General features: G+C 38.4%; 1 protein-coding gene across 1 annotated transcript in view; it reads right to left on the bottom strand.

Annotated features, from left to right (window-relative positions):
- Positions 1–25473, bottom strand: part of stip1 (stress-induced phosphoprotein 1) — a 54128-nt gene that overhangs the window by 17568 nt on the left and 11087 nt on the right. The window contains exons 4-8 of the mRNA XM_028809662.2: positions 12062–12209; positions 5424–5586; positions 3043–3169; positions 2820–2922; positions 2596–2716 (exon numbers count right to left, since the gene is read on the bottom strand). Of these exons, the coding sequence (XP_028665495.2) occupies positions 2596–2716; positions 2820–2922; positions 3043–3169; positions 5424–5586; positions 12062–12209 (662 nt within the window). The remainder of the gene's footprint in view (positions 1–2595; positions 2717–2819; positions 2923–3042; positions 3170–5423; positions 5587–12061; positions 12210–25473) is intronic.

The raw sequence follows: 25473 nt of genomic DNA, 5'->3' as shown, positions 1-25473 counted from the left end.
AAAAAAAAAAAAAATCTTCAAAAAAGGTGAAATTACATGTTTTTTGATTCACTGTAATGGTACATTCTTGCCTTTCACCTGAAGGCATGAAACAGGAGGTAAAGGCTGCCCTATTAATGACCAACTATGCAATTGTGGTTTTGATGCAACGACTCTGGTACAACTGCTCTACTCAGATTTTTTTTTTTTTTGATAAACTAACATTTTTGGTATTATGTACAAGATGTGCTTTGCTCCATCTACTCTTTCATAAGCAGTCTTTTTCTAATCACATAACTGTTTGTTGGATGCTTCTTTATGAATGATGCACTTTTAGCACTCAAATCAATGTCATGTGTAAATACATCAATAGCGGAGCTTTTCAGACATAATTATGCAATAAATCAAGAGATGGGCTGCTGGAACAGTATCTGTCCATGACAAAGGGGTTCACTGTTAAGCTAATGAAGAGGAATTTGGTCACTACGAAATACATGAAGTGCTAAATCATTTTTTCACTGAATCCCTTGCATATGTGGCAGTTAATCTCCTAGACAACTTATGCCCAGACAGGACAAACATCCAATAAATACAAGTTTATGAGACAACTGCAAGATGAGCAAGTTATTTCCTTAAGGAGGGTGTAAAGAAGGATGGATACAGGGAAGGAAAGACAGAAGCAAGCAGTGCAGGAGAAGTGGAAGAATGAAAAACTAAGCAGACATATACAATCATATGAAAAAGTTTGTGAACTCCTCTCAGCCTGCATAATAAATTTACTCTACTTTCAACAAAAAAAAGATAACAGTGGTATGTCTTTGATTTCCTAGGAACATCTTATTACTGGGGTGTTTTCCAAACAAAGATTTTTAGTGAAGCAGTATTTAGTTGTATGAAATTAAATCAAATGTGAAAAACTGGCTGTGTAAAAATTTGGGTCCCCCTTGTAATTTTGCTGATTTGAATGCATGTAACTGCTCAATACTGATTACTTGAAACACCAAATTGGTTGGATTAGCTCGTTAAGCTTGAACTTCATAGTCAGGTGTGTCCAATCATAAGAAAAGGTATTTAAGGTGGTCAATTGCAAGTTGTGCTTCCCTTTGACTCTCCTCTGAAAAGTGACAGCATGAGATCCTCAAAGCAACTCTCAAAAGATCTGAAAACAAAGACTGTTCAGTATCATGGTTTAGGGGAAGGCTACAAAAAGCTATCTCAGAGGTTTAAACTGTCAGTTTCAACTGTAAGGATTGTAATCAGGAAATGGAAGGCCGCAGGCACAGTTGCTGTTAAACCCAGGTCTGCCAGGCCAAGAAAAATATAGGAGCGGCATATGTGCAGGATTTGTGAGAATGGTTACAGACAACCCACAGACCTCCTCCAAAGACCTGCAAGAACATCTTGCTGCAGATGGTATATCTGTACATCGTTCTACAATTCAGCGCAATTTGCACTAAGAATATCTGTATGGCAGGGTGATCAGAAAGAAGCCCTTTCTACACTCACGCCACAAACAGAGTCGCTTGTTGTATGCAAATGCTCATTTAGACAAGCCAGATTCATTCTGGAACAAAGTGCTTTGGACTGATGTGACAAAAATTGAGTTATTTGGTCATGACAAAAAGCTTGCATGGTGGAAGAAGAACACCGCAATCCAAGAAAAACACCTGCTACCTACTGTCAAATTTGGTGGAGGTTCCATCATGCTGTGGGGCTGTGTGGCTAGTTCAGGGACTGGGGCCCTTGTTAAAGTCGAGGGTCAGATGAATTCAACCAAATGTCAACAAATTCTTCAGGATAATGTTCAAGCATCAGTCACAAATTTGAAGTTACGCAGGGGTTGGAAATTCCAACAAGACAATGACACAACACAGTTTGAAATCTACAAAGGCGTTCATGCAGAGGGAGAAGTACAATGTTCTGGAATGGCCGTCACAGTCCCCTGACTTGAATATCATCAAAAATCTATGGGATGATTTGAAGCAGGCTGTCTATGCTTGGCAGCCATCAAATTTAACTGGATGGAGAGATTTTGTGTGGAAGAATGGTCAAAAATACCTCCATCCAGAATCCAGACAAAGGCTATAGGAGGAGTCTAGAGGCCGTTATATTTGCAAAAGGAGGCTCAACTAAGTATTGATGTAATATCTCTGTTGGGGTGCCCAAATTTATGTACCTGCTAATTTTGTTATGATGCATACTGCATATTTTCTGTTAATCTAATAAACTTAACGTCACTGCAGAAATACTACTCTTTCCATAAGGCATGTCATATATTAAAAGGAACTTACTACTTTGAAAACTCAGCCAATGATAAACAAAAATCCAAACAATTAAGAGGGGTTCCCAAACTTTTTCATATGACTGTATGCTCATTCACTAGACCAAGGAAAATAGTGCCAAGTGAGAAATGTCTTAAGAATACGTATTTGTGTTTACAACCCAGTAGCTGTTGGATAGCCAAGTGTTACAAAACACGAGTCTCAGCCTAGACAGGTAAAATGCATGTTAAAAATCAAAAGGATTTCATATATTAGTTGAAAGTATTTCACAAAGTAGTACATTATTGAAACTACTGACTGTCGAACTAATAAACATCTTTAAAAACATTTTTACCTGCTGGCACTTCTTCAGCACATCTGGAGTCCTGTGTTCAGTGAGACTCTTATTGAAGAACTGAATGGCTTCTTTATATTGCTCCTGTTTAAAGTATGAATTCCCAATTCTTGCATAAGCCCTGTCATGAAAAAGTTAATGGTAGTAAAATTTCAATAGTATAATGAGCATTTCAAGCAGAATCATTTATTTTTATTCTCAAAGAAAAGGACCACCATACTCACTTGGCAATCTGTCGATAGTCTTCGCGGTTTTCCCTGCCAACTTCAATAGCTTTCTCACACAGCTCTCTACAACGTGCATACTCAGCTTTCTCAAAATATACAGCTGGCAAAAGTGAAAAGGTTCAGTGACCCAGACAGAAAATATGTAGTACATCAAAAATTTACTTATAATTGTTTTTCCATAACAATTGAATTTCATTGACTTTTACAGTAAATGCCTTACCTGCTTGGTTGCTAAGATAGGTCATGTTAGAAGGATCATGCTCTAAGGCTGCCTCATAATGTTTCAGTGCTGTCTCAAAGTCTTTCTTTTTGTAAGCATCATTGCCTTGCTCCTTCTCTTTTAAAGCCTGTTAACACCAGAAAGCTTACTAAATTAAAAGTATGAAAAGACTACCCAACACATGACATTTTCCCACATTTACAAACCAGGAAAGAAAAATGCATTAGTGCTCCATATCTGTAATCTGGAAAAAAAAGAAACATCAGACCTACAAAGACCTAAGAATTAAATACCAGTAAGTTAAACATGCGTAAAAATACGTTGGTGGCATCTCAACCTTTCTAATAAAGCAGAGTTAATCACATTGCCTCAAACAGCCTGTTGTGATGTAAGATTTTGCATATAACTTGATATTTTGTATGTCTTTATTTGTAATTTAGGCAAAGCAATGTAATTTAGTGTTACATAAGTGAGTGTTTACCCTTCCAACCTTCCCACCCCCCGAAATGTGTCTCTTTGAATTTTACAACAGAGATGGGGGGGGGGGGGTGCCTTAAACCAGTTTGGCGAGTGTTTCTCTGCTAAAGTCTTTCAACCCCCGCAAGGAAGCTAAGCTGTACTTTAACATATGGTTTGGGGGGGATGGCAGGTGTTAAGATTTTCTTTGCCCCATTGGTCTGAAGCATGGCTGTTTGGAATTGGCTTCTATCAGAAGCTTTTAAGTACCATGATGTCCTATTGGCTGTAGGGGTTGGACAGAAAATTTATAAATCTGCTTGTTCAACCACATTCTCTCTCTCTTACTAACCAACATATGATGATGAAGTATCTCTCTTACCAAACTAATGAAGACCACCACATCATGAACTGAAGACGACAACACAATGGAGAGCACAACTCGGCACAACTTGAGGCAGGGCAATGCAGCCTGTTCTGAAGAAAGCTGAATGATGTTTTAACTAGGAGACATTTTTAAGTAACTAAAGTCTGTGTGCCGCCTGAAACTACACATCACCATTTAATCAGGTTGTATGGTTGCCAATATTCAAATGTACTTTGCATATTGTTATTATTTCTGACTATTATCAATAATACATTATTTTATGTGTAACTTAACTCCTGCTTGTCTTTTTACTACACCTAATTGCCTGAGGTTATAGATATAGAAGGGAAGGTGGGGATAAGTTATACACTATAATACATTATAAACAGTCTGTGAGATTAGGCATTTTGATAAAGGCTACTTATTAATAACTAGACATTAAGCCCGTTACAATAACGGGCGCTAGAACAGTAGTGCATAAACATTAGTAGGAACAGTCTATATTAAATGGCAAGGGACCGTCTATTTTCTGTTACAGTAATCCTGGCTTGTATGTGGCTGTAATATGCGTCACTGTATTGTGTGCCTTTAATTTTCTCTCGCAGAAATACGTCTCTCCAGCAAGTATTTTAATCTGTGCTGGCGTGCAGCTGATTATTGTATGTGTGTCATCTCCCCAGCAACGGATTTTATGTGCACGAAAATAAATACTTTTAAAAGTCATCCTACTGTAACATCATGAAAATTCGTATATTTAGGAAAACCCCTTCAACGACTGTCACTTTACACTTTACTGGGCCAAGTTTGTTAATCGCAAATCTGACATCCTCAGAATGAACACTTGCACAACCACAAACACTAATCCCACCTCTTTGGGGAAGCTGGTCTCCGCGTCTCAGTACCCGATTGGATATTTCGTGCGTTATGTTTTAGGTCTTACCTCATTTACCGAAATCTGATTGGATCGCCGTGCAATATTTTATAGGTCTTGCCCTCTCTGTCTTGTGTGATGCGTCAAGCGGCCTTTGAAGCATCTGCTTTGAAGCATCACACCGTGCCCCGCACATGCGCACTTCACCAGAAGACACACACACACGGACACATGGACGCACACAGGGGTTTTATTAAAGAGGACAGATACAATAGGGGAAAGTAGAGCAATATATATTACTCTACCAAGACAAAACACAGCCCTATGAATAGTTTCTTGTTATGAATACTTGAGGCCCTGAATAATTTTCAGATCTTTTAAAATACAGTGTTTACAAGCTTTTTAGTAGAATTCTGTGCAGTGCATAATTGTGGTGGTTGAAATGGCTCCCCGTTCTCTATGTAAAGCACTTTGAAGAGTGAGAAAAGTGCTATATAACTATAAATAAAGAATACACAAGATAAAAATGTTACAAGCATGTACAGAAAAATAATCAATGGGGTTGTAACATCAAGTAAAGTTTTTACATGTTGATTATTCTCCTGCTTAATGGATTATGGATATATACCACCCATACTCCCCCCTGTAAAAGCATTTTATTCAAGAAGGACATTATTGCTCTTTTACCTTCTTCTTGTTCTCTGGTAAATCTTCATCTTTAGATTTTGGGGTAGCATCTTCTTTCTTGGGAGGTGGGGGAGGAGATGGTTCTTCATCTTCATCGTCAGGTGCCAGATCAACACCAGTGAGCACACTCAGTGTTGGTATCAAACGTGGGTCCTGCAGATTTCTGAGAAAAGAATGCAAATTACCAGTAAATAAATATTTGTGACAATCAAGAAATTTTTTTTATAAAAAGAAAAACATTTGAACCCTTTAACCTAATTAATATTTGCAAGGGGAAACAGCACACAGGTTTTGTGCAAGGGCATGAAGCCATTTAAATGTGACTACAAATCGTGCTGAAATATGTGAGTGAGCAGATGAGTGCTCCTATCCAGCGCTGGTTTGTACTTTACCACCATAGATTTGCAGTTGTCACACATGTGTGCATGGAGGCAATCTAAAGGCTTAACTGGGAATAAGATGCAGAGTCAAGAGGCTGATGAATGGTACTAATGCCTTTTCTCCCTCTTCCATAGAACACCAGAAGGAAAACCTACCTAAGACTCCACATACTTCTAATGCTACATCACACCATCCTGCAAAACTTCACTTCCGCCTGAGATCCCACCCCTTCCTGTCCTCCATCTATAAAACCCAAGCCTTCCCTGTCGTGGTCAGTCTATCATGACTCAGTCATTTATGATTACATATTGCGCAAGCAACAATTCATTTAGCGCTCTAAAATCATAGACAAAATGTGAGTTTCTGCCAAATTTAATACGAATGCATACCAACAGCAGAAAAAAAAACAAAAAAAAAAACAGTACATATCTGGAAGAGCTGTTTTTAACAGAATACAACTTTCTGTATTTAAAACACATAGCTACATTTCAGCATTCTTTACCATTTTTAGCATGATGGAAAACATTGAAGTGCTGTGTACAAAGTAGCACTGAATCTGGTGGGCTGGCAAGTAGTGGTGGGAGGCTGGGGATGAAGAAATCAATTCTATACCTGCACATATAGTTACAAAAATTTAACAATACCAACAAATTAGTGCTGGGCGGTATACTGGTTCATACCGAAAACCGTTTATTTTTTTTTTATGATATGGATTTTTCTTATACCGCAACACCGGTTTAAATTGCCTAAATGACGTTCGGAATGTGGCGCAGCGGGAAACTGTTCAAGTGGGGACCTTTTTCACTGCTACACCGCTAAACACAGATTTGTTGCACTAGGGCACTTTTTCACTGCTACACCACCAAATAGTGGGTGGTAGCATAGGTATGCCGCGCGGTGAAAATGGACAGAGAGCCGAAAAAAAGGAGTCACGTCTGTCAGCTGGAGATGCTTTAGTTTTAAAAGGTCAGATGTGTAAATACTGTTTCTATACTACTGGATAATACTGCAAGCCAAGTTGTATTTGTTTTATTTGTTTTCAATACAGTGTAATGTACCTGGGTACTGTGTAATAGTGTGATGACATGTTGCCTTTATTCTTGACATTTCCACTTTAATCTTGACGCTTATGACGAGAATAAAGTCGACATGTTGACTTTATTCTCGTAATTTGTCATTAAAGTAGAACATCGTAAACTAAACTTCAGCGTAAAATGAATATTTAATTTACTAGATTTTCTCAAACCCCATCATAAGTTATATAGCACATTAAATGCTTTGTGTTAAGTGATTCTTAAACTGACCTCTTCTTGCACTAAGAGGAGGTACCCGGCAACGATCGCCGCACAGAATACATTCACTTCATGATCTTCCTGCTCTCTGAACATTTAGAATGCTAAGATAAATACTGTACTTAATATAATTTTCATGGTGAAATGCATTAAAGCATGCATTAATCATATGGAGGCACGGTGGCGTGCCTGCCTTGCATTTGCATGTTTTTCTGGTGGGTTTACTTGGCGTGCTTCAGTTTCCTTTCAAAGTCATGTAGGATGTGGGGTTTTGTTGTGCTATATTGACCCTGCTAATGTATGTTTTGCTTGTATTCATCCTGCGATGTGCTGGCGACTCGTTCAGAGATGGGCGCAACTCTGAATGGATGGCATAATTAAACATGTATAATGAAGATATTTTTAAAGTTCTGAACACTCCGTGTGCTAAGTTTATAACTAGTTTTAATTTCACAAAGACGTTTATCGTGTGGTGAAAGAAAAAGGAAGGACAGGAACTGGGGTTTTGGTAGCCTACGTCACATAGAGACAGCATGCATGCAATAAAGATAACCCGCTCAGAAGAACATGCATTGAATTCTGTGTTCGTGTCTCCGACCAGCACATCACAAACCCAACATTTACACAATATTTAAGTTAAAACCTGTGCGATAGCTATTCATACATCCAGGTTTCTGGAGCCTCGTCACACCTGCCATAAAGTTCTCTACACTGAACATACACCTGGGGACCCCTTACTGCGAGGGAGCAGCACTACCCGCCTCACTACCGTGCATGTGTAATACCTGCTTTAATGCATTTCATCATGAAAATGATATCAAGTATCAAGTATTTATCTTAGCATTCTAAATTTTCAGAAAGCAGGAATATCATGAAGTGAATGGATTCTGTATGGTGATCGCTGTCTTCTCTTAGTGCGGAGGAAGTCATTTTAAGAAGCCTAGTGATTAACCACTGGGTCGGGGAACATAACACAAAGCATTTAATGTGCTGCATTAATTTATGACGGGGTAAATTAAGTAATTGATTAAACATTGATTTTAGGAAGAAGTTTAGTTTACGACATTCTACTTTAATTATGAAGTAAACTATGAGAATAAAGTGGAAATGTCGACTTTGTTCTCGACATATAGTTTGTTTTTTTCTTCCCAGTATAGCTTAGCTTGAAGCAAGGTCCATATTAATGCAGTTTGCCTAAATGATGGTTCAGTTGGTAAAGATGTCATCACCAAGTTGCACTTGTTTTATTTTATTTTAATTTGGTGAATACTGTGTAATGCACCTGGGCTTGAAGTCTTGAAGTAATAGTGCAACTATCAGTAATAATACTATTATTTATTTTATTGTTATTATTTATTAGTTTAAATATTATGCAGTTTAATGATGATAAAGTTGTTTAAAAAGTCACTTTAACGTGTCAGTGGACAGAGATTGTTAACATTAACAGAAAGTGTAGTTGGTTTACAAAAAATATTTACCATTTATTCCTTTTCTAAGACATATTCGGTGCAATACAATTTTTGACAAGCACTTCTGGATATTTACTAAGTCTAAATGCCTCTTTGTATGGTTGAAAATATGTTGTCAAAATTATAGTTTGTTTTTGCAAAATTTGTTCAATAAAAAGGTTCTATATTTTGACTGCATCTGTCATGCAATGTGACACCTTCTCCATTAGTGCCACCCCCTTGAAAACTATCACTTTATGGGGCAATGCAAAACTGTATTAATACTTGTGTGCACATTAAAATGTTTTTTTTTGTACATTGTACAATACTCTTGACAGTGGAATAGGTTATTCTTAGCCAGTAATTGCAGTGGAAAATGTGGTTAACATCCACTCATGCATGGGGAAAAAAATACAGTTGAATACCATGAAACTGGGATAATTTAGAAAAATACCGTGATATAGAATTTTGGTCATACCGCCCACCCCTACAACAAATTATTGAAATGTTATGTCATTTTCTAATCTACTTAGTCCTGAAATGGGTCTTGTATTGGAGCTTATTCCAGCTAGCATTGGACACAAGGCAGTAACAAACCCTAGATAGAACACCAGTTTATCACAGGGCTCACACACACACACAAGGGCCAATTTAGAATCACCAATCCCCCTAACCTACATCTCTCTCTGGACTGTGGGTGGAAACCGGAGTACCCAGAAAAAACCCACGCAGACATGAAAAGAACATTCAAGCTCCACACAGGGAGGACCAGAAACATGAACCCTGGTCTCCTTACTGAGAGGCTGCATTGCTACCACTGTGCCACCTTAATTATAGAACTGCATCTAGAAAATTTATTTTATGCTATTTATGCTACAAGACCAACTAACACCCTATACAGCAAATACAATGTTAACCACTATGGACAAATTGCTCTAACATGGTGTATATTCAGCGCTGAAGTGCTTTGTCCCTGCACCCTTTTAATATTTACATTTTAAGGAGCTATAACAGGACCTTAAAAATGTTTCAAACATGCTGTGTGTCTGAAAGAGATGGCAGCAAATATTAAAAATAAAGTTGAGAGAAAATGCTATTCTGCCATGATACAAATTAAAGTCTCCTTATATTTATGATAAATGCTAAAATACTAGGAGTAAGTTGCCCTAAAAATGTCATTTTAAATTACATTTCTATGTTTTAGTTCTGATACATAAGGCTTTGATGCTAATTTATTTATGACCTGTGTACAAGTTTCATTTCAGACTATACACTTGTCATTCTTATTGTCTTTCTCATGTAGAAAGATTAGTCTTTTTTGTTTTGTTTCTGTATCTTCAGCAAAGTTTGGTTTTTAATGCAATTTTTAAAAATATATTGGCATTTTTAAGGTATGAGCTTTTGTCCACAATTATGCATGTTACTTGCTCAATGCATACTTTGTTAGGTGAAGCTATATTTAGTAATTTACTTAAAAACTAAAAGCACACCTGCATGAATTTGTTTGGATTACAACGGCAGTCAAGCTGGCTTGACTCCAACTCCACAATGGAAATTTTAAAACTTACCAAATACTCCAAAGCCATAAAGTTTCCAGTTTCAAATGATCATCTGTGTTTCAGATGTAGACTTAGGACAAGAAAACAAATTAAACTTAAATCTGCATAAACCATTTGAAGCCTGCAGGGAGCTGAAGAATATCCCAACAGCACTGGGCAGGAAAACAGCTTTGGACATGACAAACGCCACTGCAAGGCTCACTTATACACACTCTCTCACTTCCACTGGGCCAATATGAAATCTCCAGTGAATCAAAATGTCATGTCTTTGGGTATGTCAGAATAACAACCAGAAAGACAAGGGGAAAATGTACAAACTCTAAATAGACTATTCTTTTCTGTGTTCACAACAACTTGTAGGAGTGAACACAAAAACACAATACAAGTGATAGGCATAAAAGAAAAGGTAAGCTGTAGCAATTTCCACATAATTGTGAAATGTTATAAAACGGTGAGAAAATTGTGTCTACAATTGCCATCCCTTCAAAAATTGTAACACTGATGTACATACTCAACACTGATACACCGATGAATAAGTTAGACAATATGCCAGCACAACCTTTAAGAACACACATAATTAAGCCAATGGCATCTTATGTCTCCCATGGTGCATAGTAACAAGTACACAGGTGAACCACACAGTATCTAAGCAAAACCCATAATCTAAATATAAAAAGTGTGTTTATTTGTTCCCTTTTGTTTAGATTGTTGCTTTCAGCTTATTTTGGGGAAATGTTAATGGGATAAATACCAGTAAATGGATGGAAGGAGAATTGTGTCCAGAGCTAACTGCTTATTGATGGGTGGAAATTCATAATTGCCTGCATTATGGGAGAAAGTGATCAAAACACACTTTATAGCATTTCAAATCTATGTAGCCCACGCTAAACTTTAGAACTGATCAGCAACAGTTGATTTTCTCAAGCAACTCACTTTTCATATAGCATAAGTGTTAATTTTAAATTGGTTTTATTATATTTCTAACATGTACATTACCAGTTGCCCTGAAACTCATGAAAAGTACCTACGTCTGTCTTTCTTATAGTCATGTTGTAGTGATGGGATACATTTTTGCACTGATGTATTCTGGCTCATACTGATAACAGTTACCATCAATTTTAAATAAATTTGGTACAGCTGACAATTTAAATGCTTAGAAAATTAAACTACCCAATAAAATATTTAAAACAAATAAAAAAATATTAAAAAAGCACAACTACTGCAATCCAAATAAGTTCACAGCTTTAGTTTTCATAAAGCCAGCACCTTGTCATCATAACCCCGGGGTCAAAGAGGTTAGAATAATAAAGTGAGGACACTTCATTCAATAAAAAATGAAGATATTTTTAATGAAAAAATCTTTTGGAAAATGAAATGGCTTATATGTGCACAATCTCAAAATTAAATAATAAATATGCAGGAACAACTTCTGAATTTGTCAAGTTGTGAAACTTTTGAGATTGGTTGTAACTGAAAGACACAAAATATCAATTTAACAAAAGTACATGCCTGGACAAATGGCTGTCTGCCACAAATGTGAACAAAAATCAAAAAAGCCAAATGTATCCCATAAGCATTTGCATGAAGTAAATTGTGAAAGGGTATCATTTTCAGATTTAGCCTAGGCTTCAACTAAATTTTAGAGACATGATTTTTGGGCTATTTTCACTTAAGGCATTTTTTTTTTGTTCTGTTATGTTTCTTCAGTCAGCTTAAGCTCAATTTTGAGACATTCTAAATTGCACTATATTGTTAACTCTTTATACAGGATTTAGATATTTACAGGATAGGTTCCAAACTTCTGTACAAAAGCTGGACTAACATAAAATAAAAAGAATAAAATACAAAAAAGTATGTTGATGTTTTGCAACAAAGAGCATATGGCACTTGCCAGGTCACTCAAAGCCTTAAATTTATATGTAACCACACACACACACACAAAAAAAAAAAAAACTCACATTCCTCCTCCTCCAAAAGGATTGGCTCGCAGCTTCTCAATTAGTTCCCTGTAACTGGGGTCTGACAGCAAAGGTCGAGTACGAGGGTCAGCTTCAAGCCTCTGATAGAGGTCAGGGAGTGAAAATGGATTCATCAGCTTCCTCTTCTCTAAAAGGAAACAAAAAAAAAATTACATGTGGCAGAATTAAAAGTGAAAGCTACAAAAAACAAACCAACACAGAAAATAAAAAAACATACATTGATGAATTTTATAGAGGTGCACTTAAATAGCTTCAGCTACTAGATTATATTTTTAAATCAATCCTGTGATTTGTCTATAATACATGATCTTCCACACTGTAAAGACAATCAAACCAAATTGTTTTGGTTTGTATGTTGATCCAAAGTGTTATTTGCGAGGACTGTTATCTCCTTCCAGGCATAACACATAGTTAACTAAGGCCATGCTTTTATCAATACAGTAATCCCTCCTCCATCGCGGGGGTTGCGTTCCAGAGCCACACGCGAAATAAGAAAATCTGCGAAGTAGAAACCATATGTTTATATGGTTATTTTTATATTGTCATGCTTGGGTCACAGATTTGCGCAGAAACACAGGAGGTTGTAGAGAGACAGGAACGTTATTCAAACACTGCAAACAAACATTTGTCTCTTTTTCAAAGTTTAAACTGTGCTCCATGACAAGACAGAGATGACAGTTCTGTCTCATAATTAAAAGAATGCAAACATATCTTCCTCTTCAAAGGAGTGCGTGTCAGGAGCACAGAATGTCACATAGAAAGAGAAAACAATCTCTAGCAAACAAATCAATAGGGCTGTTTGGCTTAAGTATGCGAAGCACCGCGGCACAAAGCTGTTGAAGGCGGCAGCTCACACCCCCTCCGTCAGGAGCAGGGGGAGAGAGAGAGAGAGAGAGAGAGAGTTTGTTTTTCAGTCAAAAATCAATACGTGCCCTTCGAGCTTTTGTGCAGCATGTCGTTTCAGGAAGCAGCTGCACAAAAGATAGCAACGTGAAGATAATCTTTCAGCATTTTTAGACGAGCGTCCGTATTGTCTAAGTGTGCGAACAGCCCCCCTGCTCAATCCCCATACGTCAGGATCAGGGAAAGTCAGCGCAAGAGAAAGAGAAAAGTAAGCAATCTAGCTTCTCAGCCATCTGCCAATAGCGTCCCTTGTATGAAATCAACTGGGCAAACCAACTGAGGAAGCATGTACCAGAAATTAAAAGACCCATTGTCCGCAGAAATCCGCGAACCAGCAAAAAATCCGCGATATATATTTAAATATGCTTACATATAAAATCCGCGATGGAGTGAAGCCGCGAAAGGCGAAGCGCGATATAGCGAGGGATCACTGTACATAATTTAAACTTCCTAAAATAGGAGAGGTTTAGAGCTCATGCAAATATAATACAAAACCATAATAACCGTTCCAATATCCAGTTGATTTCACCACATCTAAAAGTGGCCAGAAGTTTTAACTTTCAAAGCTTAATACTGTGCATCCGGAAAGTATTCACAGCGCATCACTTTTTCCCACATTTTGTTATGTTACAGCCTTATTCCAAAATGGATTCAATTCATGTTTTTCCTCAAAATTCTACACACAACACCCCATAATGACAATGTGAAAAAAGTTTACTTAAGGTTCTTGCAAATTTATTAAAAATAAAAAAAACTGAGAAATCACATGTACATAAGTATTCACAGTCTTTGCTCAATACTTTGTCGATGCACCTTTGGCAGCAATTAAAGCCTCAAGTCTTTTTGAATATGATGTCACAAGCTTGGCACACCTATCCTTGGCCAGTTTCGCCCATTCCTCTTTGCAGCACCTCTCAAGCTCCATCAGGTTGGATGGGAAGCGTCGGTGCACAGCCATTTTAAGATCTCTCCAGAGACGTTCAATCGGATTCAAGTCTGGGCTCTGGCTGGGCCACTGAAGGACATTCACAGAGTTGTCCTGAAGCCACTCCTTTGATATCTTGGCTGTGAGCTTAGGGCTGTTTTCCTGCTGAAAGATGAACTGTTGCCCCCGTCTGAGATCAAAAGCGCTCTGGAGCAGGTTTTCATCCAGGATGTCTCTGTACATTGCTGCAGTCATCTTTCCCTTTATCCTGACTAGTCTCCCAGTCCCTGCCGCTGAAAAACATTCCCATGGCATGATGCTGCCACCACCATGCTTCACTGTAGGGATGGTATTGGCCTGGTAATGAGCGGTGCCTGGTTTCCTCCAAACGTGACGCCTGACATTCACACCAAAGAGTTCAATCTTTGTCTCATCAGACCAGAGAATTTTCTTTCTCATGGTCTGAGTGTCCTTCAGGTGCCTTTTGGCAAACTCCAGGCGGGCTGCCATGTACCTTTTACTAAGGAGTGGCTTCCATCTGGCCACTCTACCATACAGGCCTGATTGGTGGATTGCTGCAGAGATGGTTGTCCTTCTGGAAGGTTCTCCTCTCTCCACAGAGAACCTCTGGAGCTCTGACAGAGTGACCATCGGGTTCTTGGTCACCTCCCTGACTAAGGCCCTTCTCCCCCCGATCGCTCAGTTTAGATGGCTGGCCAGCTCTACAAAGAGTCCTGGTGGTTTCGAACTTCTTCCACTTACGGATGATGGAGGCCACTGTGCTCATTGGGACCTTCAAAGCAGCAGAAATTTTTCTGTAACCTTCCCCAGATTTGTGCCTCGAGACAATCCTGTCTCTGAGGTCTACAGACAATTCCTTTGACTTCATGCTTGGTTCGTGCTCTGACATGAACTGTCAACTGTGGGACCTTATATAGACAGGTGTGTGCCTTTCCAAATCATGTCCAGTCAACTGAATTTACCACAGGTGGACTCCAATTAAGCTGCAGAAACATCTCAAGGATGATCAGGGGAAACAGGATGCACCTGAGCTCAATTTTCAGCTTCACAGCAAAGGCTGTGAATACTTATGTACATGTGCTTTCTCAATTTTTTTATTTTTAATAAATTTGCAAAAACCTCAAGTAAACTTTTATCACGTTGTCATTATGGGGTGTTGTGTGTAGAATTCTGAAGAAAAAAATGAACTGAATCCATTTTGGAATAAGGCTGTAACATAACAAAATGTGGAAAAAGTGATGCGCTGTGAATACTGTCCATATTCTCCGATTTCACACTCCTTAGCATTCACACTCTCTCCACACAAAGTGCCATCCCCAAAGCAACAATGCAGGTGAAGAACATATTAAGTTTCAGTATGTTCTGGAAATAAACATTATTAAAGTTATGGCTGTTGTACAGACAGCATGCTACTAAGAGTTACATTTTCATACTAAAAAGTTTGATAACTCTAAACAGGGTCCACGCAAGTTGAGAAATCATCACTACAATAAACAAGGATACAAGATCAGCTGAACGTGCTTAATTCATTTTAGTTCAGTACAGAAGGTTTTACTCCCTGAATCTGTTTAGCCCTATCCATTAACTGAACCTGTTTAATCTCCACCATCAACAGGGCTGCAGGAACCCAGACCCTACTGCAGCACCAGTAGGGCACACAAACACATACAGTGACTCGCATTAGGCCAGTCTAGAGTTGCCATTCCAGTAACATACACATCTCCGAAATAAGGAAAGAAAACCTGTAAAACATTTTTGTATAAACAATCAGCAATGTCTCTAACTTTAAAATTTTTTGCAAGAAAGGTTAGCATATCAGCATGCTCTTCTGTAAGGTGTGATTTTATTGGGTTGCAAATGAGCCCAGACATACTCAATACACATGCTGAAGCACAGCTGGAAGTAAATGAACAAATGGAGAAGTTGTACTAGTGTTTATGCAACAGAGCACTGAAAAGTTATAACGTCTTACATCATATAGTAATGAAATGTAATTTTAAAATTGCCTCGAAAGCTTGCACATTGTAATCTTTTTAGTTAGCCAATAAAATGTGTTATTTTGCTTGACTTTTCATTGCATCCACAATGGCTAAACAGTACATCACCCTGCCACTATTGACTTGTGTGACAGTTTCTAAGCAGAACTGGTCAAACCAACAGGCAACACAGGTGGCTACCTTGCGTGGAGTCATCCGAGAGGAGTGTTTAAGATAATTTAAGGGGGGGGGGGCACGGTGTGGGCATTGACCATCTTTGCTTTTAAGCGCTTTACTAAACTAATTGTGTTAGCCCATTTAGTTGGTACTATGCAGTAGCAAATCCTGCATTTAGGCTTGCATCTTGTTGTCTTCTGTCCTCGTTTACAACAAAGCCCAAGTAATCCCAGATGCCAATCTCTGTCAGCTAAGCAGGCTAGTAAAGGCTTCAAAGCTGCTAAAGTTGCCATGTTAACAGCTGTGAATGGTTGGAAATGGAGCTGCAACTCTAGCCATGGTAAACCGGAAGTGTATTCGTAATAAAGGCTGTAGAATAAATACCATGAAGAAAAAAAAAAAAAAAGTGTGTTCTACATGTACCAGAGAAAGCCAGCTCTGAAGGAATGGAACAAATCATTACCTACAACAAACCATAAGTACACCTGCTTTGATTCTGAGAAACTACTGTACCAATTTAAAATTGGCAGTTAGGATAAAGCCAGACAATATATTATGGTATTGGTATCACTGTAACTAAACAGTCATAACTTCTGAAAAGGTTAGGTTTTTTGCTGTAATATTTTTCCCTTTCTATATCCAGTGGGGTTTGGGGGCAAGAGGTGTTTTCCATTCCAAGTAAATTTTTTGCTAGGAGTCTTGATTGTCACAAACCATGTAGTTCTGTGAAGTCTTTAGGCATGTTTTCTGCTGCTCCTCCACCAAGTGTCAATGGGGTTGGGTTAGGGGGCAGGTTTGAATGGAAACTACAAAATTACTTCCAGTATTAAACCCCCCCAAAACGCTGGTACTGAACCATTTTAAATTTGGTTATTTTTGGTACTTTTCCAATACTGGTATACCACACAATCCTACGGTATAGACGCTAAAAACTTAATTATCAAAATTAAGTATTCATTCTGACCACATGAACTGAAAGATCAGAATTCATTATGTGCCTTTTTTATAGGACAGAAAAAAGTTCAACGAAAATTTTATGTTTAAAAAATATATAATTTTTTACATCAACCATTTTGGAGCCTCTCCCAAGTCAGGGTACCGGTGGAGGGGTTGGTGTCAAGAAAAGCATCCGGCTGTAAAACAAAAAAAAAACAAAAAAAAAAAAAAAAAAACAAAACAAACCCACCAAAACCACTACTGGAATCTAGTCAAAATAGAGCAACCCCCAATATAAAAAAGGGGAACAGCTCAGCTACAGAACTGGATCTAATTTTTACATCATTTCACTTTGAATCTGGGGTCAGTGAGTTACTTTACTTACCAAAAGCTTATTTCTGCTCAGTTTTTAAACTACATTATATTAAATTAAAATTTAAAAAAAAATGTGCGGTCCAATAATACATGTAAATTACATTCTATTACCACTGTTATTTTTGATTACAAAAATATTCAACAGAAAAAAAGTAGTATTTGTCTCTTTGATAAACTTAAATAAAAGTGAAAAATGCCCTAATTTTAAAAAAAGTTAAACAAGTGGCTAAAAACATACCGGCTTCAAAATGTAACAAAACATTTTGTACATTAAGGCAATGTGGATCAACCACAGATAAACATCTACTATTAAGATAAAACCACATAACTTTCTTCACATCGCTACATTGTTACATTTACACATGCAATCTCTCCAATGTTAGGAGTACTCTTCTGAAAAATTGTTTTTTTTCCAGCCTACAATATTAAGACAAAAAACAAGTAACGAGTGTCCATCTCTGACAACTGATATAATTTTGAGCCAATTATCTACTGTCTGCACACAAAGTACCACATAGTCTGGTGGGCTGGTATTATACATGTACTTAAGCTTTCAGCTCAGGAGCAAAGCACCAAATTCACTTCATGTTACAAGATTCCGTGACAATCCATGCAGTTAATAATGCAATTCCTTGTCACTGTGTATTAATATTGTGTGTCAAGTGCTTTACACTTCCTAGCTTTTTAAGATGTTATGGAACTATGCTTTGATAATTGAAAAGGCATGTGTCGGTTGTGATTAAAGTAGTATTCCCTCTTGTAAACATTCTTCCCCCTTTACTGCAGAATAAAGAATCTAAAGAGTCTGACATGTTCTACACGGCAAGTTTTTTGTTTTTTTTTTTTAAACTTTGGCCCAGAATAATACTACTAAAACACAAAAACAGAATCCGTAAAGAAGTCATTAGATATATTGACTTTGATTAGGTTAGCTTTGTTAAAACTCCATAATTGAATAATGAAAACCATAATTTGAAAAAACAGCAAATAAAAACTCTATATTGGTTTACTAATCTGAAAACAGGTAATAGAAAAATATTTTTGTTAGTTTTGTAACAAATGTGGCAAAATATTAGGATTACCGTATACACTCGCATATAAGTCAGGTCTTGAAACCCAAAAAATGGTTCTTAAAAAAAAAAAAAAAAAAAAAAAAAAAAAAATTATAGACTCGACTTTTTTACATCTTCTCAACTCCTCCAATCTTGCACCAGTTTCTCAGACACATCGAATTTTGCTGCAGCTGCGCATTTACCAATTTCTTCCGCCACTTCAACGACTTTTAATTTAAAACCAGCTTCATATTTTCTTCTGATCGAACGCTCCATTGTAGATAAGGGATGCTCTTACGATAAAGGTGTATGAGGTTGTGTGAGATACAAAAAACACAAAACAGTGCAAACGTCGCTTCAGAATAGTTTGGGTATTACCGTGTGGTCACGTAGCACAATACACAGAGAAAAACAAAGGCAGTGTGCTCTGTGGTTACTCTCTCAGGTGGGCGTTAGCATATCATAATCTCTTGGACCAATAGCGTGAGTTTTCCGCATTCGACTTATACAACCAACATTATAAAATACTGGAAATTATAAGGTAAAAATCAAGCACCGACTTATCCGCGGGAGAACACAAATGCGAGTATATATATGGTACTTCATTCAGAGAAGTTTCTTTTCAAAACCAGATTAAAAGTAGGGGGCAGTGTTCCTACTTTTATCTCTCTGAAATAACTGCTGCTTCCATGTCTGCCCCCAGAAAATGTGTCTTCTCATTTAATTAGGCCTGTGTGCTGCATTTTCCATTATTTCTCTCTTAAGGCTTAGCCATGGGAGAAAACCAGCCAGTCGATACTTATGCTCCATAATGCATATCACACATACATTTTCTTTTTAATATTTAGATACACATTTTTTCTAATTGTACATGATGTGCAAATAACAAAAGTTTAGATTCTTCAGGTAACCATTCACTGCATATAAAGTTTTCCGATATTTTTACTTAAAATTGTGATGCCTGAATTTTTTCTTAATATCAAGACACTACAGAACAATCTTTAAGGCCGGGTTTATACTTCAAGCTACACAAACTGTGCGCCTGCAGACGCTACTGCTACGCAAGTGTTGTACTGTTTCTACTTTTGTGCGTACATTGAAAGATTCCACCAGGTGGCAATGCGAGATATCATCACAGTGAGAAAACTCAGGACACCTTACCACAATAGCTCTGAAAAAGGATGATTACTGAATACATCCATCAATCCAGGGGGGGGCGCCCATTCCAGCAAGCAGGCAGAAACAATCCCTGGACGGGGCATCAGCTCATCGCAAGGCAAATACAAGCACACACAAACTACCTTCATTTTAACATCACCAAATCCCCAAACCTTCATGTCTTTGGAAGGAAACCAGAGCACACTATGGAAAACCACCAGGTAAACATGCAATCTCTAGGCACAGAACACCAAGGATGTGATTCCCTACGAAGCAGCAGCACTACCACTCTGCCCCTGTGCTGCACCCACATGTGTAATTATTAACAGTATTCGTTATTTAAAACTAAGATAATGATTTACCTACAAAATGTAATATACATACTTTAATGCATTTCATCATGAAAGTGATATCTCTCTATTATTAAAAAAAAAAAAATCCTGTGGGAGGAAATGACTAGGAGACGATATGTGATCTTCATGTTAAGATCACGGAAGACAAATAAAAGACCCGCAAGATGAAAGAATGGCCACGAAGTGTCTCGCGGGGATATAGAACATGAGATTCTTGCAAGACATGCCCTACTCACAAGCAGTATCAGAGCATGGCCAGCAAAAAAAAAAAAAAAAAAAATCAGTACTGTAAACGCATGCAGCACACACAGATCCAGGGGTCTCAGTGTATAAAAAGCGTATAAAGGACAATATGTTATAAATGAAACGTCCACGACTAAAAGATCGCATTAGCGCAAACAAAACAAAATTAATCATCAGGTCCAGGTGTAATTGAAAAAAATAGCAGGACAAAGCGAGGTCAGAAATAAAAGGCAAAGAGCAGAAAAGTCTTTTCACCTTCGCATCATTCAGTGCACAAAACGTAGATTTACACAATAATGGACCATACGCTATGAGAATCTGTGGTCCCACAACAGTTAAAGCAACAACAACTTTAATTTAAAAAAAAAAAAAAATCGGTCAGGTGTATATGTATGATCATGGAGAAGCGATCACAACGCAAGCAGCAGAGACACGAAGTGGCAAAAAGGATAGCGGCTGTACAGGCTTTAAAATGATCGACGGGCAGCTGCCCCCCCCTTTCACAATGCGAGCAGCATTATATGTTCTGCAAGAAAGATTTAACCACGCCCGTGGCCGGAAATAAAGGACAATTATTGTTTTTACAATGTCACTCGAGACACGGCAGTGAGCCATCATTTAAAACAAATCCACAGACATCTAACCTTGCAGTTGTTGGCTTGCTTTTGGCAGACCCGCATCATGTGCTCCCAGCTCTTAAAACAACGACATACGACAAGCAGAACAGGCAGCTCGCCAGCAGCAGAAAGACAGCAGATGATCCAATGGCATATCCTTAGTGTACGTTCAGCCGCCCTAAACCCCCCACCCCCCCCACAACGCGAGCAGTGTTATACGTCTTGCGAGAAAGAGATGTAACCACGCACAGGGCCGGAAATAAAGGACAAGTATTGCTTTTACAAAAGTTTTTAAAGTAAAAGTGAAAATAAGGCATATGTAAGTAACAATTCCCATGAAAATAATCTCTTTAAATTGTATACAGTAATCCCTTGCTATATCGCGCTTCGACTTTCGCGGCTTCACTCTATCGCGGATTTTATATGTAAGCATATTTAAATATATAATCGCAGATTTTTTGCTGGTTCGCGGACAATGGGTCTTTTAATTTCTGGTACACGCTTCCTCAGTTGGTTTGTCCAGTTGATTTCATACAAGGGACGCTATTGGCAGATGGCTGAGAAGCTACCCAACCAGAGCATGTATTATGTATTAAATAAAAATCCTCAAATACATTGTGAGCACGGGGGCTGTTCACACCCCTAGAGAATACGGCTGCTCCTCAAAAAACGCTGAAAGATTACCTTCACATTGCTGCCATCCTTACTGAGCTTACATGTGGCTGCTTTGTCAAGCGATATGCTCCCCGCACAATGCTTCGCATACTTATCCTCACGGGTGGCGCAGTGGTAGTGCTGCTGCTTTGCAGTAAGGAGACTGTGGAAGTTTGTGGGTTCGCTTCCCGGTTCCTCCCTGTGTGGATAGCGCTTTGAGTACTTAGAAAAGCGCTATAAAAATGTAATTAATTATTATTATTATTTTATTATTTATTAAACGCTCCAACAGCAAGTATTGATTTTTGATTGTTTATTTTTCTCTCTCTCTTGCTCTGAGCAGAGGGGCTGTTCGCACACTGGCCTAGAGGATACGGAAGCTCCTCTAAAAAATGCTGAAAGACTACCTTCACATTGCTCTCTTCCTTGCAGCTGCTTGGTGCTTTGCATACTTAAAAGCCAAACAGCCCTATTGATTTTTGATTGTCAGAGAGAGAGAGAGAGAGAGAAAAAAGCAAACATTCTCTGCTCCTGACACGCACTCCTTTGAAAAGGAAGATATGTTTGCATTCTTTTAATTGTGAAACGGAACTGTCATCTGTCTTGTCATGGAGCACAGTTTAAACTTTTGAAAAAGAGACAAATGTTTGTTTGCAGTGTTTGAATAAAGTTCCTGTCTCTCTACAGCCTCCTGTGTTTCTGTGCAAATCTGTGATCCAAGCATGACAATATAAAAATAACCATATAAACATGGTTTCTACTTTGCGGATTTTCACCTTTCGCGGGGGGTTCTGGAACGCAACCCTCACGATCGAGGAGGGATTACTGTATCCGGTAAACCAAACACGGGGGTGGAGCCCCATAGTCAAGTATAAAAATAAGGATTCTAAATGTGCAGAAATTTAATGCATTCTGTGTGGAGAGTTCTGCTTGCGGCTGCTGTCAGTTCAGGTGGTAGCTCCTGAAGCAAGTAGCCATTAACAACTGGGTCAGTTTTAGGATGACGTTTATGACGGTCTACTTTAATGTTAAAATAAACTACAAGATTTAAAGTGGATATTTCAAGATTAAAGACGAAATTCCCACTTTAATCACAAAATAGACCTTTTCACTGTGTCACACATTTTTTTTTTTCTCTGTGGCTCAAATACGCTGCCATACATTTGGAGGAGGGGGCGGGAGATGGCACAGAAGATGTTATGTGAGACCTTTAAAATGTATTGTGTCAGGATGGATAGATAGGATACTTTATTAATCCCAAAGGGAAATTCACATACTCCAGCAGTAGCATACTGATAAAAAAACAGTATTAAAGAGTGATAAAAATGCAGGTAAAACAGACAATAACTTTGTATAATGTTAACGTTTACCCCCCGAGTGGAATTGAAGAGTCGCATAGTGTGGGGGAGAAACGATCTCCTCAGTCTGTCAGTGGAGCAGGACACGATGTGTGCATGTACATGTTCTGAGCATCTTACTACATAATTTCGCCTGCCTCCTCACTCACTCACTCCTGTTCGTCCGTCCAAAGCTGAATGCGCAGTTGCCTTCTGCGCAGCTGCCTGAAAAACCTTACGAGACCGACATCCAACCCCAACATCGCGGCAAGCAGCGGATTTACGGCCGCAAAAATTCAAAGAGAAGGCGACTTCGATTAAAGCTCTAAGAGGCCTGAAAGGCGATTTCGACTACAGCTTGAGGCCTAATTACACATTCTGATTCAATTACGCATTCATTCAATACACCTATATCAGGTTTGTGGTGCTTATACTTATTACTATTCCATATTGTACTGGAACATTCATCATTCAATATTATACCATAGGCCTGGAAAATTCATCAACTAACAGTACAAGCCTGTACAGTAATGAGTAAAGCGGACTGCAATCATTACAAAACAACTTCTTCGTTACTTATCATTTGTTCTTCATACACTGCTAACACAAACTCGTGCCCGTTTCATCTTACGTTGTCGAAACGGCGCTTTGTCTAGTTAAGTATAAACCGGCACTAAGTCTGCAACTGCTACCTCTCATGTGCACTCAACCCTACACTTTCATTACACATTACAAATGAACTATCATCCACAAAAAACTATAAATCACCTGTGCTAACAATACAAGCTATCAGTTGCAATGTTGTCTTTAAAGTGACTTCCTTTCAGAAACAGTAGGCAGTTTGTCCAAAGACTCTACAAACAGTAACATGGCCCCCAATCACCTACTACCATAACAGCATTACATATATGAGCACACTAATTTTTGTTCTTGCCATCAGGATTTTAAGGGTTTGGGGCATGTTTTCAGCAGTTTGACATTTTCCAGTTTGATTTAGCATTTGTAGCAATGCACACTGACAAAACAGTAGCCACCGATTCTGCTCCCAAGCAACCCCAACCAAGTTCCAGTTCTTCTCTTCACACTCCCTCCCATTTTCTTCTACTTCCAGAAAAATGTTTTAAACATGAGACCACAGTCACCATAACTATAAATTAGCATAGAAAAAATCTTGCCTGATGCTTTGTTCAGATAGAAAATCAGGGACATTATCTGCTCCTCCAAGAAGTGATGTCCCATTAAAAAAGGAGAGAGAAAATACTTGCTTTTTCAATAGAGAGAAAAAACAACGTTCATTATCTACTGTATAACGCTTTCAGGGCGGATGTCAACTTTTGTCAAAAGGAGGGGTTGACAGTGGTAATCCACTGTAAATGGTGATAAAACCCACAATTGTTTTAGTTGGACTCTTTGCTAGAAGGAAAGTTAGCTTCTTTGGTTTGACCGAGACTCTCAAACTGAATAGCTAATACCGGCAAAAAAGGCATTGACATCTGGCGAGAAATAGAAGTGAATGTGTAAAGCAAAATACTCTGAATGACGTTTTGCATATTATTAGATTCTAATTTTGATACAAGTGATTGAAAACGAATGTGTGGTGCCAGCATCAGCTATCAATTCCCAGCTGATCGTGGTGCTGAACAGGTTAAGTTAGCCGACATGCCCAGGACAACATTCGCCTGGGAGGACCACCACTTACAACAACAAGAAGTACACACCAGATTACGTTGCACTGCAAAACACAATTGCTCTACTGCCCCTGCAACGTGAAGACAGCCTGGCAGCCAGCCTACCATGCATTCCTGCCTAACTGGCAGGCACAGCATGCAGCAACAGACGTTTTAGGTTGATTTCTGTGTGTGCTTTCAGAAAACTTTGTTTTTTCGGAAAACTAGGGGGCTTTGCACGCCAAATCCCCCCCCCCCCCCCCCAGAGGCCTGCAGTGCAAGCCACTACATATCACTGCCGCTCGCGTGCGAGGATTTCACTTTCACCAAACAACAAATCTTTTACTTCTCACGGATACGCTTCATTGGGAAGAAACACTACTTTTCCCGGATGGCAACATGAATTAAAGCTGAACAATAACTACACACTTCTGTCATATAACCTATGTCCATATATTCAATCTCTTTTTGCTCTTCCATTATTTTACCAAGTAATAATTTCCATTTGTAAGAGCTAATACGATCTTTACTATCAGTTTTGTGAGACTTTTAAATTTTAGTACTTTCATAATCTCTAACCTGCTCTGCATGTGTATTGCGCCATCATTTTTGAACCTCTTTACGATGTTCTACTTTGTCTTCTACTCTTTGTCTTTTATTTCTGACCCCGCTTGGAGCCAAGAGCACAGGAATCGTGTTTGACAATACCATTCACATGAATAAGAAGTGACTGGACCGTGGGTGTGGTTGTAAATGTTTCAGAGGAGTGTGGGACTTGACAAAATCTATTGGCAAACATCTTGTTTCGCGGGACCCGAAATTCTCTCTCACGGGAGTTGAAATGATCTCTGAGAAAGTCTCGTCCCAGGATTTCCTTTTATAATTGAGGGCTGAATATTTCTCTCTAAGAGTTAAAGAAAATATACAATTTGTTTTCTCTTTAGAGTCAAGCCCTAGACCTCTGAAATGAGGAGGAGTTTCTGGGAAAAATCTGATT

Source organism: Erpetoichthys calabaricus, chromosome 1 (assembly GCF_900747795.2).
Source record: "Erpetoichthys calabaricus chromosome 1, fErpCal1.3, whole genome shotgun sequence".
In the NCBI taxonomy this organism is placed as follows: Eukaryota; Metazoa; Chordata; class Cladistia; order Polypteriformes; family Polypteridae; genus Erpetoichthys; species Erpetoichthys calabaricus.
The sequence above is the reverse complement of the archived record's forward strand: the minus strand, read 5'-3'. Positions and strand labels throughout refer to the sequence as shown.